This window comes from Nelumbo lutea, chromosome 4 (assembly GCF_056320005.1).
Source record: "Nelumbo lutea isolate HS-2025 chromosome 4, American lotus-T2T, whole genome shotgun sequence".
Classification (NCBI taxonomy): domain Eukaryota; kingdom Viridiplantae; phylum Streptophyta; class Magnoliopsida; order Proteales; family Nelumbonaceae; genus Nelumbo; species Nelumbo lutea.
Window position 1 is genome coordinate 48714229 of NC_142687.1, and position 12688 is coordinate 48726916.

The following is a 12688-nucleotide window of genomic DNA, read 5'->3' on the forward strand; positions in this document are numbered from 1 at the left end:
GCTATTCTAGCACGGCTCGCAGGAATAGTATTAGGCTTGAGTTTGAGCTCGAGCTCGATTCGAGCTAGAAACTTGAGCTCAGTCCATATCTCGCAAGTTTGAGCTTGACTATAAACCATTTTTTTTTAAATAAAAATTATGTATAAAATTATTTTTTATTTTTCAGACAAAAAATTAAGAATTATAAAAATTATTTAATATTAAATATACAAAACTAATTATAAAAAATATTTTTATTTTACATACAAAAAAATAAGAATATAAATATTATTTATTTTTATACATAAAAAATAAAAATATTATTATATATAATAAAATTGTTTATATATATTATGTATGTATGTATGTATGTATGTATGTATGTATATATGTATGTATGTATGCATATATAATATAAATTATTTATTTAATACTAGGCTCGCGAGCCTCATGAGCCGAGTTTCATTGGGCTCGAGCTCGGCTCGATTAGAAAATGAGCTTATATATTGGGCTCCAATTCGACTCAAAGCTCAATTTAAACTGAGCCGAGCCGAGCCGAGCTTTTCACGAGTTGAACTCAAATAACTCGTGAAAGATTCGGCTCGTGGCCACCCCTACCTATAAGGGGTGTTTTGGGGTTTAACCCGGTTCAAGGGATAGACAGGCCTTAAACCAACCTCTTTGAATTAGATTAAAAAAAACTACAAAAATAGGAGAAATGAACCTCAATACAGGCCGTATTGATATTTTTAACCTTGTTAGAAATTAGGAGATTCTAACAAGAGCTTTGTAGAACGTAGGCTATATATATATATATATAAGGAGTTGTTTTGGTATTACTAGTTTTTTCCTAAGTTTGAAAAGACAAGAGAAGCATTGTGAAGCACTGAGGCAGAACTTATGTTGCATTTTATCTGTGGCTGAGTGAAAGAATATGTTTTCTATGTTGCTGTCTTACAGCTTTGGCTGTTAATTCCAAATTAGGGTGTCAATCAAATTCTTGTTCGAGAATTAGAGGTTAAACAACAGTAGTATTTCATCTTTGATATAGTTTTAGATGTTCATTCTTGCTTGTTTTTGTTGGGTGTACCATAGGTACAGCCCCATGAGGAAAGCCCACTTCATTAATTCTTGATTGTCTTAGAGGATTTTGACATATATGTATGAGAGATTTTGCTTTTCTCTTAGAGGGTTTTGAGAAAAACACAGATGGTTTCTTGGAGAAGGGGAGCTCAATGTGAAGGATCATATCACAGTAAGTTGCTGCATCAAGCTTTTTCAAATTAAGTTTGTTTGAAGTAGTGTTGGTTTCATTGTTGATTGTATTCCACCTTATTAGTGAGAGATTTGGATTATAACCATGGGTGTTTCTTCTCTTTGAGGTTTGGTTTCCTCTAGCTATTGGTAAGAGTGTTTGTTGTATATCCACTATTATCATTGTAGTGGAGTTTTTATTAGATCAATGACCTCTCGTTTTTTCATTTATACATTGGAGATGTTTTTCACGTTAAAAAACATTAATTTATATAATTTGTTTTGCTATTTTGTAATTTTGTTGGCATGAATATTAGGGCTGTTCACGGTCCAGTTAATTGAAGTGTGGGCTATTTTTTGTAACCAAATTGGTACTACCGGTTTTTAGAAAACTAGTAACCAAAACCAAACTGAAGCTAATCAGTTGACTGATTCGGTTCGTTGACTTTTCAGTTTTTTAATTTTTATAAAATATATATAAGTATATATAATATTATATTTTAAATAATAAATAATATATCATATATTATAAATATATTTATATATAACGCATATTTATTAATTTATAATATATAAAAATATAATATATATATAATATAATATACATAAATATATATAAAATATATACCAGTCGGTTCGGTTAACCGCCGGATTTCTATATTGGTTACTTGACACCGGTGCCTTCGGTTTTTAAAAAACACCGAACTGATCGGTTCAATTAATCAAAATTTCAGTTTGGTTTCGATCGGTTTTGTTTTTTTTTCTCACCCCTAATGAATATTGTCTATTATTGTTGTATTATTACCTCGTCCAAACTTGATTTGAGTAAGAAGAAAAAAAGGAGATTTTCGTGTAACCCATAAATTTGCCCAGGCTAAGTTTGGGAATACAAATACAAATATATAGAGTGCAAACCCTACTCTTTCCAAACTAAGTCTACAAACATATACATTATAAATACATACAAAATACAAGATTTTGGCTAGACATATTTGTATTTGTACTTCTTCCAAATGAGTCTAAAATACATTTTATTGCTGCAATACATGCATTGTCGTGACTATAGAATACATCTTTTGGTGCAAATACAGTGCATTTGTTGACGTCGGTGCCAATGTTTCATTGTAGAGCATCTGAATGAATTACATAGCATTGTAAATTAATTATCTACTATATGAAGATGGTGTTAGATGATGAACTCTAAGCACTATTACTGCTGCTTAGCTCTATGCTTACTCAATAAGGAGATAAGTAGGAAGTCTTTGGGCTGGATCACTGTTTTTAAAACTGGACCAGATTGGATGGTCGAACTAGAAAAATCAGGACTGTTTCACCCTAAAACTGTTTTTTGTTCAAAAACCATTGATTTGGTTAGTGAATTACTGACCTAGGTAATCGAACCATTGAACCGTCGATTTAGACAACAGTTTTTGATCATTTTTTATTTTTTTGTCAAAATGAATTATCCATTTGATTAGACCTTTTGACCCAAAAACTAAACCCCAGAATGATTCCCTATTTGGTCCGGTTTTAAAAACCTTGGACCGAATAACCACAAACATAAAAAATAGGGGAAGAAGCAAAAGCAAGAATAACAAAGTTGTGACAAGTACAAAGGGAGGTTGAAGTCAGGGAACAAGGTTGTTTGTTATCATACATGTATTATTTGCAATATATAGTTACACACTGTAATTTTTTTTTTTTGATTGTTTATACATTATTGTTATATTGAGTAACACTCTTGACATGAAATGTGGAATCGTACTAGATTCCATTTTCATGAGATTGTATTCCATCCTTCTCACGATATGTATGTTTCTACAATGCTTTCCTTAGTTCCAGGAGTCTTGACCACCTTCCATCAATGGGGGCTTCTCTTGCACCAGTATCTGTAGACAAAAACATTTTATCAAGTGGATAAATAGCAAGAGCGCTTAGGTTGAATATACACAGACCCATTCACTTGATGGTGCCAGGCAATTTTCTTGAGATTTATAGAATATTGCCAGTCAAGGCAGATTGAGAGAAGTATGAATATTTCAATCTACACCTGCAAATATATCTTCAGAAACTCATTTGTTCAGATCAAGGTGCAGAGAAGGAGACCAAGTTATTTTGATTGAGAGGATTCCAAAACCACTACTAAAGAATTCAAATTCAATCAAATTTATGTGGAATAATCTAGATTCAGTATAAGCTGCAGATGCATGTTAGTTCTTGGGTGGGGGGTCCTTGGTCCCCCCAAACTTTTCCCATTCCATCCCCTATACCCACAATCAAGTTGGGCTAATACTTGGTCCCCAAGCTCTTAAGAGAAAATGTTATTGGGCCGAAAGAGTCACATTAATACAATGTTATCAAAATCAGACCGGATGGGATGGTCGGACCGGAAAACGATTGGTTCAGTTTAACCTTAAAACTATTTTTTGATAAAAAAATCATTGATTTGATTAACAAATTGTTGACCTAGGTGGTCAAACCATTCAACCCAGGAATGGGTTTTGGCTGCTTTTTTATGTTTTTAATTTTTTTTTAATTTTTTGTTTGACCAGATGGTCAGACCGTTTTACCCGGGAATTGGACCCCATAACAGTTTCCTGTCTAGTCCGATTTTAAAAACCTTGCATTAATATTTATTTATCTCAATCATAACCCAATTTGATTTCTTGAAATCCCAATTCTAACTGAAATATAATCCCTTTTTTTTCCTATGCTAATCCAATTTAATTGAGTTAGATTTCAGGTTGGGCTTGAATTAGAAGGACTTGTTTAAGGGTCAGATTGGACAATGCCTCAATCTTCTTCCAGCCCGAGGTTAAATAGGGTTCATATTTTTAACCTTATCCTTTAGAATACATCTCAGTGTTAGAAAATTTCGCCTAAGTCTCCATTCTCCATTTCCTCTCATCTCTCATTCTAATTACACCTATCAAAAGAGAGTAAGAAACTGCGACCTAATCAATAGATTTGATGATGATAAAAATGAAACAGAAAGGAGTTAATAGGGTGCATACAGCGCCATTTAGGTTCTGATTTCTCGCAAGATTCTGAGCATGTGTCCTGCATGTACAAATTAAGAGAGATCCAACTGATTAGCTTAATTAAGAAGGAAAAATAAAATAAACATGGAGTAATGTTTCATGAATTTTGCTCATATCTTCATGATTAATTGAGAAATTCATATCACATCACATCTTGCAATTAGACTACGTGCCTTTACTGAGGTTGTAAGCCGAATGGTGTCTCGGATCAGTGAATCAAGGTCAGCTTCGCATCCTGGTTTTACATAGATCACCTGTAAAATATATATATAGATGATGTTAATCTTCTTCTTCTTTAAAAGAGAGAGAGAGAGATGGGTTAGGGACTTAATGATGGATCGTCTCCGCCAATTTCAGGAAGTTGAATCGAACGATTATCCCTACTTGATGGTAGCAACCAGACATCAAAACTCGTATCAATCTGACACATCACAAGAAGCAAAGTAGTATCATTAAGAAAACTACTTACATACTTTTGAGGTCTGATTATTATCTTCTTTCTAATCACTTCAACTTCATTAAGCCTTACCCATTTCACTTTATAATTCATGGGCTATGCAATTTCTTTTATTCGTTGCTTACTCAAGTTTTTTGGATGGACTGGAGGTGCCTCAGCTAAGAGGATCAAGGTGTACCTGTGAAACCTTCTCAACAGTAGTTCATATATTGCTCATGAAGTGGGGTGGGTAGGCAGGGAGGAGGGCTTTCTTGTAGGGCTGCAAACAGTACCTAGTTGTCTCAATTCAAATTCAAATCCGGTCCAATCAAGTTGATCCCATCCCAGGTTAGGTCTGTTTATAATTGGATTAAATATGAAACTATGCCAGTATATGCGTATATCAACATAAAACTAAGGCCCCATTTAACTCACGGGAATAGGGGTCTGGAATTGGAATCGAAATGAGCTATTTCTATTCCAACTGTTTGGTTGGGTGGAATTCGAATCCCATTTCTATTCTTGCTGAAATGGCATTCCTCCATTTGAGGGAATAGTCATTCCCTGCCCCTCCCTTGGGAATAAAATCTCATTCCTATTGGTTCTAATTCCCATTTATATTTCTATCTGAACCAAACAGACTATGGGAATAGACCATTCCGATTCCAACTGCAAATCAAACGAATCCTAATATATATTTAATAGTAAAGTCGGTTTGAATGTTGTTGATCATTTTTATTTTTAGTTTAGGTTCTGTTTGATTAGCAATGGGAATTACAATCAGAATTGGAATCTGAATCAAAACTAAAATGATTTATTTTTCCTGCTTGTTTGGTTCAAAGAGGGATTCAAATCAGAATCAGAATCAGTTGGATTAATGGTGTTTTATTCCTAAAAGATGGGGAGAGAATAGCCTTCCCTCAAATGGACCGGGGAATTCCACTGAACCCAGAATGAGAATTAGATTTTAATTCCGTCCAACCAAACGGTTGAATTCCAATTCTAGATTCCGGACCAAATGAACCCTTAATGTGTTCAAATTAAAAGTTTACATTTATTTTTTAATTGAGGGTACAATAACTTATAAACTTTAACCAATAAAAATCTGTTAATTTGAGTGAATTAGGGCAGCAAATTGAGTGGGCTGGGCCCACCCAGGCCCAACCCTAAATGTGAAACCTAGAGCTTCAGCCTAGGGCCCGCATAGGGTTAAGCCTAACTTTGTGGGCTCAAGTCCAACCGGCCTAAACCCAAACACTTTCAAGATTGTGTTAGACCAGGCTTGGGTTCGACAGGTTTCTCAGGCCTGTACATGTTAACTTTTTTCTCATTGAAAATCAATTAAACTTAAATGGTCAAAGGGTTACTATAAATTAGATAATCCTTCTAGATGAGTATTTTTCCATTATATTTCTATTTTTCATCATCTTTTTAATATATAACTTCAGTGAAATCCAACAAGAAAACACAAACCTACATTGTGCTTAGCTTGGATCGGACTCAAACTACCAAATACCTTAACTTGGGTCGGACCATGATTTTGCTAGTCTCAAGTCCAGCCCAACGCCCAAATTGCAATACCTTAACTTGGGTTGGGTCGGGTTGTGCTCAGGTTAGAACCGCCCAAGGGATTGTAGGGATGGCAACAAGGTGGGGGAACGGTTTTGTAAATTCTAGACACTATTCGCCTTCCTAGATTTCCCAATTTGTATCCTCCTCAAAACCCATAGCGGGTTAATTTTTAAATCCAAACCTTTTCCACAAATGAAAATGCAAATCCCTCCCTGAACCTATCCTCCCCACATTTGAGGGTGTCCCGTAGCGGGTTAATTAGAATTTGCATCTAATTTTCTATTATTTCTTGTTATATATAAAAGTAATAAACAAGTACAATAGCATGAAAAAAACATCAAAATTTCTGGTATTTGATTTAAACATGTAGAAAACACATAAGTTATCAATTGTTCTTGATGTAAAAATCAAAATATTATTAAATTTAATACCTAATACATAAATTCAAATGCCTTCCAACAATATGCAAGTCAGGGACAGGGATAGGGGTGGGTATTATTCGGTTAAAACTGAAACTGAAATACCGAACTGAAAATTTCAGTTTCAGTTTTTAGAGTTAGAATTTTAGTTAACTGAAAAAGCCGAATTAATCAAAATTCACTATATAATATGCAATATATAATATACAATATATAACATATAATATATAATATGCTGTATATTTATATTTTAATATGTATTATAATGTAATTCAATTTCATAATATATATTATAGGTTATAATATATAATATTTATATATTATTAATTAAATTTGGTTTTCAACCAAAATAACTGAAAATCGGATAAAAAATATTGATTTTGGTTATTTCAGTTTTCTTATAATTCAGTTTCGGTTTGGTTTTTATATTTTTATTTCATTTTTTTTAAATTTTAATTTATTTAGTTCGATTTTTAATCAAATAAATCAAATGCTCACCCCTAATCAAGGAGAACCGGGTTTAACTTAATACTGTACCCCATCTGTACCCGTATAGGTTGTAAAATTTCAAAACCTGTCCCATCCTAAAATCCAGTTTTCAAAAAAAAAAAAACCCACCTTGTCAAGGTGGTTAGGAGTGGAAGCCGCTGAATAGGATAAAAATTGCCATCATTGGATTATCAACTTGTTACGTGTCATACTGTTTTCACTATTATAGCAAGACTATTTTTGGGGATAAGTATCACACCGTTTCCATACATATTTGGAACTATTTGTTTATTAATCTTTTCTTTGTTGCCAATCCAAATGATGGCCCATCAGGATCGATGAGATGGACCACCATCAGCTCACAGTGGATGTCTAGGAAGTGATCATCTACAATCTACAATGTGTATGCAGCATTATGATGTATCAAGTAATACAAATAGACCTATTCATGGGTTAGGTTGGGCTTTCACTCCTTATTAATAGATTTTTTAAGGCCTAAGCCTAAATCCGGCCTGATCATCGGGCTTACAACTTGGATCCGAGCCCAGTCCTCATAAAAAGACTAAAGCTTAGGCTTGGACCCAAGTCCAAAGCCTAAAGCTCAACTTGCTGCCGCTGCTATCTCTGAACAAAGAGAGAGAGAGAGAGAGAGGAAAGGGGAACATCGAGCTCGAATAGGGTTTTGAAACTTGGGAGTTTGGAGTTCAAAAGATAAAAAAATTGAAAAATGTACATATTAATATATATATATATATATTATAATAAATATTATATATTTTATATTATATAAATTAATCGGACCAGGCCGGGCTCAAATTGGGTTTTTTTGACAAATCCTGAGCTTGGTCCAAAACATTATCGGGCTTGATGTTTTGGATCCGAGGTCAGCCCACTGGCTTAACTACATGTCCAAGCCCGACCGGAGTGCGGGCTGGGCCGTCAGGCTATCTGGGCCATGAACAGGTCTAAATGCAAGATTCTAAGTGAGCATCTGAGCATACCTCTCTGCAGTATAAAGAAGAGCAGCAGCTGCATTTGCCAATGAATGATGTGATTATCCTTCCATTCACAGAAAACCCAAAGCTTGCATGCTGGAAACCAGAGGATACTTGTAGTTAACTGATAATCTTGAAGCATATCATTCAACAGAAATGCATCTTCATTCACAAGCTGCTTAAAGAGAAATACTGAATCACTGCTACAACCCATACATCTGTTTAGTTCTGATTATGTCTAGCTAAACTTAAGAGATGTAGGAGAACCACCTTGTCTATGTTGAGGCTGATCAAGACTTCTGCATTTTTCTGCCCATCCTCTGCTAGATCTGCCAGCTTCAGCTCTTCCAGAGAATAAACATAGTCAGAGGTCCATCTACCATGCCATCTCCCATCTGATGTTGAAATGCTGATAAGACGGCGTGGGGTTCTTGAGCCTCTTCTCAATATCTTGAATAGAAGCAAGACTCTTGTCAGACCTTTATCCAGACTTGGGTAGTTGGGTTTAACTACACCCTTGTGAGCATATTAAGCACCCAATAACTTAAAAATTTTGCTTTCAATCATTTGAAGGTAGGCCACTGCACTCCACGGCAGAAATCTGAAATTACAGCCGCCCGTAGTCTATTAGTAGTCCCCCCTATAAATCGCATATTGCCTGTGAATTTGGCATTAATCCACAGTCGAGATTCATCCCACCTGTACAGTGGGGCTAAGAATTCTGGGATGGACTGAACAGTCGTTTTTTCAGAAATAAAATGATGCACCATGGTCAGATATTCACATGGCACGGAGTGCTACTCACACCAACTTCACAATATGTACAGCTGCACATCCGAAACATCTCTTCCTATCTCATTATTCATGGGAGGTGTTTCCAATACATGGTGGGATGTGGCTGTGAAGTCGATATGAAGAGTGCTCTATGAGGAGCAGATCCTAATACAATCACATGAGACCTCTAATGATATCATTTGAATAAAAAATCAGTTGATGTGTTATTCTGAATTTATTTTAAAAGTTGGTGTGCTCGCATTTCATTGAAGGTCACATGCAACCATGATCGGCGCAGATTTTTCTCAAGCTGGGTAATTATGGGACATGTGTAAAAATTACAGGTTTGACTATGATACCAAAAAACTAGTATTCAATCAGATGATATTTATCAAAATTCATGGATGAATTTTGATTGGTCAAAGCCCTTCCAATATCATGTATTTTTGATAATATAGTTTTTTCCCTTTCTGAAGTTCAAATTAAGTTTCCTATTAGAAAAGTTTAAATCCCTGGAACTGATGGCACAGATTCCACAAGTATCCCAAACAAGAGAGCCTATAAGCTTTGTGATTCAATTTTTATTTCCATTTCCACTACTAAAAATTATGTAAATTTTTGGTAATAGTAAAGGATGTATAAATTATGTAAAATGCTTCTTAAGTGCATTAATGATGACTAAAAATTTTGAATAGAAAGTGATAGATGTAGATTTTATTGAATAAAATTTTGCCTTAAGTCTGACCATTAGTTAATGAACAATTACTAGAGCCATTTGTTTAGGAGGGGTTGCAGAGATTTCAGAAGTGTAGAGAAGAAATTTAAGAAAGAGAAAAGAAAAAGAAGAAACAAAATGTACAAGAGAAGAATTAAAGAAGAAGCAACAAACAAGAAATCAAAAATAATGTACCAGATCATCATTTTTCCTTGAAGAAGCAGCTTCGATTTTGAAGGTGCGAGGAGGGAATTTGAAGGGTTTAGATTCAGTACAGGGAGATGGAATTGGGGTGTTGATGCTTTTTGTCGAGAGGAAGTTGCTGGTTCTTGCCATCTTTTCTTCTCTCAGTCCCAGTACTACTCAGACGGACCTTATCCAGAAACAATCTGCCGTTGAAATATCGTCGGTCTATATTTTACTTTCTTTCCACTAATTGATAAATGCTACCGGCCTTATAAGCGCGGGGATAGCTCAGTTGGGAGAGCGTCAGACTGAAGATCTGAAGGTCGCGTGTTCGATCCACGCTCACCGCATTTTTATTTTTTAATTTTTAAAATCATATCTATTTGTATTGGGAAAATTTATGAGGGTACGCAATAACCTTGATCAATCAAAAATCACCCATCAATTTTTATATCGCCATACCGGTTGCTTGGTCACAAGTTTTTTTAGATATGATCTATTTCTGGTATTATAGTTGAACCCATTTGTATTACTACATCAAAGCCCTTCCCATCAATGTTTATGAAATTGGACCGGACTGGTTGGTTTAACCTAGAGGTGTAAATCGGGATAGGCTGCCCATGGCCTGGCACGGCTCGGCCCGACTTTGGATTGGCCCAGTATGATAGTCTGTGTCGTGCTGCTGGGCCTGGGGTTTGAGTCCATATGTTGGCACGACACGACCCGTGGCGGGCTGTGCTCGGTTTGTCCGAGAATTAGTCGTTAGGGACCCCCCCCCCCATTAGTGGCTAGTTTCAACTTTTTGGGTTTTTTTTTATATAAATACCCCCTAATAGATATAAACAACTATATAGGGGGGTATTTATGTATTTTGGTAATGGGGGAGAAAAATGACACAAATGCCCCCCAATAGCTATATAATAACTAGTTTAGAGGGGCATTTTGGGTAAAGCTATAAATAACTTTACAATGACCAAAATACCCCTCTTAACAACATAGCTAGTTTTTAGGGTACTTTGGACAATTAAATTATTTTTAATTCCTATAAATAGTCATATCCTCTACCATTTTCATCACACCAATTCAACAATTCTCTTAATCTCTTCTCTTTCTTATACATTCTTTGCAATCTGAGTGAACTCTGATTGTCTTATTCTCCAATTCTCAACTTTGTTGAAGTTTTAACAAGAAGAAGGCTTGCTCAACCAGCTCAAGTATATCAAGTTAGCAATTTGGGAAGCTTGGACTCTTGGAGTTGAAAGGCTTTAGCCGTTGAAATCAAGTTGGGATTTTGAACTAGCAATCTAGGCAAGTTCAATTAAATTAATTTTTATTTTTTTAGAATTAAAAAAAAAATGGTTGGCTCTTCCCAAAACCAATTCCCCAACATGTTCACTATCGATGATATTCAGCCGCATCATGATAGTGTTAGCATTGACATGGATGTTATTGATATTGATGGAATTTTCACCCCTGGTACTGATATTAGGGGAAAGAAAAAGAGGGTCTCTAAGTTGAGTAGCCCAGTTTAGAAAATATTTAAAGTAGAGGATGTTGAGGGGAAGGGAAAAAGAGCAATTTGCCAAAAATGTAATAAAGACTTTAGGTATTATAGCAAGAGTGATATTGGCCATTTGAGCAAACATTTGCTCACACATGAGAATAAAGAAGAAGAATAAAGGAGAGAAAAAACACAAACACAAATGGTGATACTAGCCATTCTCATAAACAAATTCTTACTGATTTTTATAATGCAAATATGCCTAATGATATTATATTTGTGGAAGACTGGGAAATGGCAGTTTGTATAAGAGATTTTTTAAAACATTTTTATGATGCAACTAATGAATTATCGAGTATTTATTATCCAGCTAGTTGTAATTTACCTTATCAATTAATGGTGATTAATGATTGTTTTGCAAAATATAGAAATAATCCACAATTTAAAAGTATTATGGAAATAATGGAAAATAAATTTAAAAAATATTGGGAGAACATTTTTCCTCTTTATTGTTTAACTACAATATTAGATCCTAGGATTAGGAAAGATGGTTTAAATATTTTACTTGAAACATATTATGAAAATATGAATATTGAAATTGGAAATAAAAAAGAAGAAATTAATAATTTATTATTTGCAATGTACAATTTATGTGAATATGAAGTAATAGGAAATAATTCTACAACTTATACAACATCTTCTACTTCTGAACTTAAGCCCAATAGTAGAAGAGAAAAACTTTTTTTTTTTATTTAATAACTAGAAGGCAGAAATTTGCTACCTCAACAACAAATTCATTTACTGAACTTAAATTTTATTTACAAGCAAATTTTTCTACTTTAGGTGAGGAAACAAATAATTTTGATATTTTAGCTTGGTGGAGTGAACATTCAAAAAATTATTCAGTTCTCGTCGCCATGGCACTTGATATACTAACCCCTCCAGTGTCTACAGTTCCATCAGAGTCTTGTTTTAGTGCAGTTACTAGGGTGTTGGATGACAAGAGAAGCTGCATGAACAATAAAAGTATAGAGATGTGCATATGCTTTAAAGATTGGTTGGATGCTGAAGATAGATTACAAGACAAAGCAGGACATGACACTACACCCAATATTTCACCTGAAAGTCATGAACAATACTTGACTAGTTGTATAGATTTTTTTTTTCAAATTATTGTAAATTTTGTTTTATTTTCATTTAATTTATTTGCTATTTTTTAACAATGTAATTTTGTATTTTCAATTTGTAATTATATTGTATTTTTATATTTATTAATTTATTCCATTTTCATATTTTATTCATCCAAGTATCCAACCATTGTATGCTT

At 34.3% G+C, this 12688-nt stretch overlaps 1 protein-coding gene and 1 non-coding gene across 2 annotated transcripts; one reads left to right on the plus strand and one right to left on the minus strand.

Moving 5' to 3' along the window:
* Window positions 1-2855: 2855 nt before the first annotated feature.
* Window positions 2856-10110, minus strand: LOC148855650 (E3 ubiquitin-protein ligase, putative (DUF177)). Its single transcript, XM_088941497.1, has 7 exons — window positions 9870-10110; window positions 8456-8635; window positions 8192-8281; window positions 4606-4695; window positions 4448-4528; window positions 4248-4293; window positions 2856-3122 (listed from the first exon to the last, which is right to left on the minus strand). Exons 1-7 carry the CDS (start codon window positions 10008-10010, stop codon window positions 3052-3054), a joined length of 699 nt encoding a protein of 232 aa, XP_088797623.1. The 5' UTR covers window positions 10011-10110; the 3' UTR covers window positions 2856-3051.
* A 27-nt stretch (window positions 10111-10137) lies between these two features.
* Window positions 10138-10210, plus strand: TRNAF-GAA (transfer RNA phenylalanine (anticodon GAA)). Its single transcript has one exon. It is a non-coding gene; the product is annotated as a tRNA-Phe (tRNA).
* Window positions 10211-12688: the final 2478 nt, after the last annotated feature.